Source organism: Condylura cristata, unplaced genomic scaffold, assembly GCF_000260355.1.
Source record: "Condylura cristata isolate star-nosed mole 26May11 unplaced genomic scaffold, ConCri1.0 scaffold00020, whole genome shotgun sequence".
NCBI lineage: Eukaryota > Metazoa > Chordata > Mammalia > Eulipotyphla > Talpidae > Condylura > Condylura cristata.
In genome coordinates this window covers 16,951,310-16,958,854 of record NW_004567121.1, presented here as the reverse complement: position 1 = coordinate 16,958,854, position 7,545 = coordinate 16,951,310, and the positions used below count along the sequence as shown (strand labels likewise).

Below are 7,545 nucleotides of genomic sequence, written 5' to 3'. Positions count from 1 at the left end.
GTTGACTGGTCAGAAGACTTTATTGAGGCTCCTTGGCGGCAGGCGGTGCTGGACTCCGCCGTGGGGCAGAAGGCTGGAGAGGCAGCCCGGGGAGCCCATCTCCCGGCAGAACTGAGCAGGGTAGTTGCTGAGGGTTTTAGAGGAGAAGGGGAGCTACAGGCACCCCAGGACCTGGCACTCAGGGAGAGGACAGGAGGAGGATGAAGACAGTGATGGGCCCAGGGCCGGGGACATGGAGTCACTTAGCAGCAGTATGGGAGATGCCACCAGGAAGGGGTGGCATCTGAGCGAGCTCTTTATCAGGGTGGCGCTTGGGCACACCCTTGTCTGCTTTGGGCCCCCAGCAGGAGGATCACCCCAGGGGTTTCTTGTGGGCCGGGTCCTGGGTCACAGACAGGGCCACAGAGCCTTGTGCTCGCTCCCAGGAGTACCTGCGGACAGGGGTGGGCAGGGGTGAGAGAGGCTGAGCCCTACGGACCCAGGGAGGACAGGAACCCTGCAATTGGGCAAGTCCTCTGTGTACTCACGAAGTCCCTGCTGGCACCAAGAGGCTGTCATCGGGGGTCAGACTCAAGCGCTGTCCCGCCATGGTCACCACTGAGGAGCCCCCCTGGGAAGCAGGAGCAGGGAGTTAAGTGGAGGCTTTCAGACCTTAACATTTACCCCAAAGCCCCTGGGAAGGGGGCCCTGGAGTCGGTCCCGCTGTGGACCCCAGCTCAGAAGCAGCCTGGTTCCCGTGGGCAGGAGGTAGTGTCACCCTTCCCCCAAGTGCCACTTGCCAGCTGCCACAGCCACACATCCACGTCCTGTCTTGGGCCTTTGCTGCTGCCTTGTCCATGGACGATCACCTGGTGGGAAGTAACACAGATCCCCCCCCCCTTTTTTAATATAATGTAATAGTTTATTTTTACATAATTTTGTGCATTTTTCCATCTCAGTTGTAATCCCCATGGGCTTCCCATCACCAAATCACCCGTGTGCCATCACCATAGTCCAGTGCACTTCACACCCCCACCCCGTTTTTGATCCTATTCCCCACACCACCCCCACAAAATGTCTCTGGTATATAGCTGCTCATCATTATCATAATTGTCTTGCCTGTCCCATTATATTCCTGCTATGAGAGAAACCATCCGGTATTTTTCCTTTTCTTTCTGGCTTATCTCACTAAGCATGATCTTTTCCAGCTCCATCCATGTTGCTGCAAAAGGCATGTGTTTCTTTTTTTTTTTGGTTGCTGAGTAATATTCCATTGTATATATGTACCACATCTTTTTAATCCAGTCATCTACTTTTGGACATTTGGACAGTTTCCCCATCTTTCCAATTGTAACACAGATCTTCCTGGTGCTTCCTGCCTTACCCGGGAGATGCCCTTGAACCTGACCCCAGATACCAGGCCTATGTGGGGCTGGGCAGGGCCTGCAACACCACCTGATTGCTGTGTGTGGCGCAGAGACAGGACTTGGAGAGGAAGGGGGCTCAGGCCACAGGGCTTCCAGCAACTTCCAGCAGACAGGGCCACCCACCTGCTATTCAGGGTCACACAAGGCAGACTCTGCCCACAGGCACATCTGCTCCCTCTGGTGCCCATCACAGCTTGACTGACCTAGATGAAACTGCGCCTGCCCGAGGCCTGCTAGGGCTGCACATGCTTATGCCCACAGCACAGTCCCGTGCTGCACATAATGTGCAGGCCCGTGGGCACACGCACATTAGCTCTCCAGACCATGCTCACTCTTCTCCATGAGATGTTTCAAATCTGGCCCAGGGAGGAAAGTGGGAAGGACTGAGCCAGGGTCAGCGTGAGGCTGACCCCTCTGATCTGCACTGACCGGGAAGCCCACAAGCTGCCCTCCCACTGGGCAAGACAGGTTTGTTGGTCCAAACAGAAGCAGGAGGCAGAAGGCAGGGCCACGGGCCTGCAGAGGCCTGAGTGATGAGGCCATGATGGGGGCAGCAGCTTCATGCTGCCTACTCTTATCTCTGTGTGAGCTGAGCATCTGCTGGCCAGGCCTCTACAGGGAGGGCCTGTGTCCAGTGAGCATCCCTCCCCTGGATGTTTTAGAAAATACCCACATGCCAGGCACATTTTAAGGTACAAAGCTAGCGGATCTCTAGCGTGCACACTTGCCTTCCCAACCTCACCCCCAGACACTGGACAGTGTGTGAAATGCGGCTCTGACCTGACACTCCCCTCTGCGATGCGTGAGTGAAACTACAGTCTCCAGGACAAGTTCTGATGCCTTTCTCAGTCACAGAGAACCTCAGTGGGCTGGACACTGCCTGCCTTTCTGGCTACCTAGAAATCACACCTCCTTTTCTGGCTCCTGCCAACATCAACTCCTTCAGTGCTAGCCTATTTTAAGCCTCCATGCTTGTGCTCATATTTTCCATAACCTCTCCCTCTCCCTTTCCTCCACTTGCAAATTTCTATGTTAACATTTCAGTGTAGGTTTATGTATCACCTCCTCCAAGAAGCCTCCCCTGACTTCTCTCCTACCCTGTATTTTTCCTTTATCTTCATACGGCTTCTCAGAGCATCTCCCACAAGTAGTGTATCTATCACAACGGTGGCAATTGCTGATTAATTTAGCTGTTTACCAGATCATATGCTCTGTGATTTCATCTTGTTTCCCTACAAAATCTGAAACATGGTAGGTGCTACATAAATGCTGAATGAAAGCAGACCAGCTTTACTTGGGTCTTTGTTTGTTGGTACCCAGCCCTCAAACACCTTTCTCCCTCCGGTTCCCAAGGCTGTGACTAGCCAAAGACTCACACATTCCTGGGGGCGGGGGGTAAACCCAGGACCTGTCATGGATGGGCGTCCCTACTCTAACACAACACAGCCTGAAAGATTGCCTGGGACCATGCAGCCTGCACAGACTTGCAGGAAAACAATGCTTCTCTCATCAGGGAGGAAATAGGGTTCCTGTGCCCATGTATACAACCGTCAAACCTGGGGTGTGTGTGTGTGTGTGTGTGTGTGTGTGTGTGTGATTAGTTTCCACTTCCCAGATAGCACAGGGCTGTGTTACCTGGGTCTCATAGCTGTCCCCAAACAGGCTGAGAGGTGTGCCTGCCTGCAGCTCCTTGTGGTGGCTGTTCAGCCAGGTCTCCAGGGACATGGGCTTCATGACGGACCGCGTGCTTAGGGGGAATGGTGGCTCCTTGAGCAGCTGGTCTGCACCGGCAACACAGCTGTGGTCAGTGAACTCTGGGCCCAGCCTGCCCAGCCACAGGGGGCCCAATTCCCAGGGCCACCCCCCCCCAACCTTGTAATGCTCTCTGATCCAGCTCAAGCAGCCATTCGGGGGCACGATTTGATGCCATCTCCTCATCACGTGAGTGCTAGGCAGAGTACTCCACAGACTACTCCCTGGTACTCTGGGCCAAGCCCCACCCAACCCTGGGAACAGCAGGAGGGAGGAAAGTAGGGAGAGGAAAAGGTGGTTCCCAGTGGCCTCACCAGGGATCGGCTTTCCAGTCTTGTATTGCTCAGAGTTGAAGAACCTGAGGGACAAGTGGGGGGAGGAGTGGGCAGCGTTTCTGTCTGAGGAATCAATGAGAGACACACACACACCACACACTCACACATTTCTCAGGTGCGCTCTTTCCCTCCCAACCTAATGGAGCAGCCTCGTCTCCTTTCCAGGATCATCCCAGGATCCTATATCCTAGGTCTGATGACTGCAGGCTGGCGGGTATTGGGGTGCACTGCTGGGGTGGGTCATCTCTCCCCACCAGGAGCACAGGCCTCCGGCGAGATGGGACAGGGGCCGGGGACTCACTCCTGGATGATGGGAGCCAACTGTGTGCCGAGGTCCTCGCAGTAGAACCACTTCTCAAATAGGACATCTGTGGTGTCCCCCAAGTAGTACCTGGCAGAGCAGAGACCAGAACTCAATTGCCCACCTGGGCAGTCTCCTCAGGCCTGGCTCAGCCTGTGGCCCTCTGGGCATTGACCATGCAGAGCTGTTTACGTTTACCTGGCTGCCTGTTTACCTGTTAGCAGCACAACCTAGTGGTCAACACGCACCCCCACACCTGCTCTCCTAGACACAAGAGTAACTACAGCCAAGTGGGAGGGCTCTTGCCGACCCCATCCGCATAGCGGGTTCCTCAAACTTGACTATTTACAAAGTGGAGAGCGCTCCGAGGCCCCACAAAGCAGCTTGGCAGGGCGTGCAGGGCCTGTCTGAGCAGAGGCCTCAGGCTCTCAGTCCTACAGGTGCAGAGGGCACGATGACAGGAGGCCTCGATTTTCCCAAAGAGGGAGTGGGGCTGAGCTTCCAGCAGGAGCAGGGAGCAATGAGAAGCCAACGTGGCGAAGGTGCCACTTAGGGATTGCGGATGCCACTGAGAACTGGATCAAGGGGCTGCCTCTCCCCAGAGGAGGCCCATGTGCGTGTACAGCTTCTGGTAGATTCCCTGAGGTCCACCCCAGCCCTCAGCCTTGCTTGGCTTCACCACTGGCTGTGCCTCAGACTCATCGGCGTGCTGGGAGTGTTTGTTGACTGACTCTCTGTTCCTGGGGCACAGTGCCCGGGGCCAGGGGTCTTTAGCTGGTGGAGGGTTCCGGGGCCAGGCCAGGGGTCTGCTCCTCATCTCCTCCCCAAAGGAGACTGGGCCCTGCTTATGGGGTATGGCTTAAAGACACACCACGCAGCCACACCCACCCAGCAGGCTGAGTGCTATCTGGGATGACACTGGCCACCAGAAAGCTTTATAACTGGATTGAGGTGCCCTCCAGGAATCGCCTTCACAGTGGCATTTTAATGTTGAGTCCTGGCTTTTATTAAAGGTCAAAGGCAGTCAGATGATATCTGTTATTGACTTTTTGTCAAAATGTTACCGGGGACACTATCCTCCCTATCACTAAAAACTCCCTATATAAAGCCCCCTGTGAAAATTTCTTTTAGAACTGAAAGCCAGGCATCTGTATCTACAACAGACTATTATGTACAGATTAAAATGGAATCATTAACATAGTGTCTTTTTGAAAAGCACTTACTAATGGGAGAAATACTCATGAGTATTTTAAGGAAACAAAACAAGACCCAGAGACCCAGACATGCCGTAAGACTGGAAGGTGTAAACTGTAGATATGTGGAGAAAAATGAAAAATAGAAGTGAAAGTGCTTAATGAGGTTTAATTGGATGATGTATTTTTGCTTTTCTCTTTATTATTGTTTGTTTTGTGTTATTGAGCTGTCCCTCACATACCATAAAACTCACCCATTTCCTGACAAGTAATTTTAGTTTTGTTCATTTTGCTTTCTTGTACTTTTCCAGATTGCAAGATGGAATGAGGATGACTAGTAGTTAGAAAACAGGGAAGCATTAACAAACGTCCATTGTGTGGGAGACGTGGGACAAAGTCTGTGATCCTAGCAACTTGGTGGGAAAATTCATTTTCTTAGTTAAAATATACCCCCAAAATGGTCTAAATTTTGGAAAAACCCTTGTCCCCCAGAGTCACAGACTTCATCCTCCTTTCTGAAGATAATAATGGGGTGACTGATCAGAACCAAAGGGGAAACCAGCCACAGGAACGGTGTCCTCTCCTCGGCGCTGACTCACTCCTGTCTAGACTGTCCAGCCCTACCTCGTATTTCTCTCTAACACCAGCCCTTTCTAGCAAACTCTTCATCTTTCTCTCAAATGCCAGTCCTCGCCGGCAAATTTGACTTCTCCGCTCAGTTTCTCTATCAAGGACAGATGAAAACAGCACCGACCCCGTAAGATCATGATGAGTGAGGATTAAATAAACAAACACGCACGCAGCGCTCATTCTGGTGCCCAGCACAAGCAAGCACTACACAAATGTTACTGCTGCTGTTGCTGCTGCTGTTGGGGGAAGAGCGCTGAAGCAAGCAGAGACAGGCACTGGTGGAGACAATAAACACGGAGGTGGGTGGGGAGGATCCCTCCCGGCACAAACCTCCTGGGTCTACCCTCAAAGTCCCACCTCCACCCCAGCAATCTCAGTGCTGAGGCCTATCCAGAATGTCTTCAGGCTAAGTGGGCTCCAGGGTGTCACAGAGAACTTTCCAGCGCCCCCCAGACCCTACCAGGAAACCCAACTCACCACCGACCCAGCTTCTCCCCATCAGGCGACAAGCTCCCTGTGGCCTCAGCCCTTGCAGGGGGCAGGAGGTGCTTTTCTGGGTCTATCTGGCATTACTCCTTTCCGTTGCTTCTCTCCCCCACCCCCACTCCCACACTCGACCCATTTACCTGAGGCCGTCTAGCTCGGATTGCAGTCGCCTCCGTTCTATCACCAGCCCCACGGTGTTGGCAAACCTCTGTGGAGAGTGGGGGACCCCGGCAGGAAGGAGGAATATCTGCAAGGTGGGGACCAGGGGTGAGCCAGGCTGCAGTCCCTGCTGGAGCCCTCAGTGCTAGCTGTGTCCTGGCCTCCCTGTGACCCACAGGGTCCAACAAGGCCCAGCCCACTGCTCAGCCTCTCCCTGGGAAGCGGGCGAGAATGTCAGGTGTGGAGGAGGCAGCTGAGAGAAGTGTCTCAGGATAGGCCAGGGTGGGTGGCTGCGCAGGAGGGCAGGAGAAAACCGGGAGGACAAGACCTCAGTGGACCAGGGTGAATGGACACTGAAGGCCCCTCTTGTGGTAGCCTGTGGCCTCCAGCCTCTGGGGGTGCAGCCTCACCTCTCCCTGCCGGATGACCACATCCCGGTGTTTGCCTTGCTCCAGGACTTGGAGAACCATGTCACCTTCCAGCTGGTAAAACACCTGTGGGAAAACAGGTAAGTGTGGGCCCTTCTCACTCCCACCTCCAGGCCCACCGCCCACACCCTTAATTCTAACCAGGAAACCAAAAAAATCTTCCTGAAGGTCTTGGGGTTCATGAGCAGCTCCCTCACTCTTGCCTTGAGGCCCCAACCTCTCCTGAGCCAGGCCACAGACAGGAGTGTTGGGGACACCGCAGGACCACATCCTGACACACAAGGAATGACCAGAGTATCCAGGACACAATAGTTGGTGCCTGGCAGGGGGCAGGAGGCTGAGATGCTCACTGGAGAATTCAGGGCCTTCCACCGGCTAAGGAGAACCACCCAGAGCTGTGTGCTGGCAGAGAGCTTCACAGCCGCCTGAAGGTATTGTTACCCCTTGTGCAGAAAAGAAAGAGAGAAAACAGGCAAAGCAACGCACCCAGGTCACACGGTGAGGACTGTGTGCGGCTCTGGGAACAGTGCTGGCCGTCTGGCCGCAGTGGTGCCCGGCAGGGGCTGACCCTATCAAAGGTGGACTCAGTGATATTGGGAGCTGGTTTGGCTTGGGGGCAGTGAGGGATAGGAGCACCGCCCCAGCCGCCCCCCCCCACCACTGCATTTTTCCTATCTCACCCCAAGTCCCAAAGTACTGTGCTTACTGAGATCACCCCAGGGAGCTGAGAGGAGGAAGGGGACATGTCTTCTCTCCACCAGTCGCATATTACATGGGTATTAAATGCCCCAGCCAAATAAGTTGTGTTACATGTCTTTTGCAGCAACTTGGATGGAGCTGGAAAAGATCATGCTT

At 54.0% G+C, this 7,545-nt stretch overlaps 1 protein-coding gene across 1 annotated transcript in view; it reads right to left on the bottom strand.

Moving 5' to 3' along the window:
• Nucleotides 1-352: 352 nt before the first annotated feature.
• HAAO (3-hydroxyanthranilate 3,4-dioxygenase) overlaps nucleotides 353-7,545 on the bottom strand; it is a 14,776-nt gene continuing 7,583 nt past the window's right edge. The window contains exons 3-10 of the mRNA XM_004686250.1: nucleotides 6,673-6,756; nucleotides 6,244-6,350; nucleotides 3,795-3,884; nucleotides 3,473-3,516; nucleotides 3,042-3,187; nucleotides 780-848; nucleotides 528-610; nucleotides 353-431 (exon numbers count right to left, since the gene is read on the bottom strand). Coding sequence (XP_004686307.1) covers nucleotides 353-431; nucleotides 528-610; nucleotides 780-848; nucleotides 3,042-3,187; nucleotides 3,473-3,516; nucleotides 3,795-3,884; nucleotides 6,244-6,350; nucleotides 6,673-6,756 — 702 coding nt within the window. The remainder of the gene's footprint in view (nucleotides 432-527; nucleotides 611-779; nucleotides 849-3,041; nucleotides 3,188-3,472; nucleotides 3,517-3,794; nucleotides 3,885-6,243; nucleotides 6,351-6,672; nucleotides 6,757-7,545) is intronic.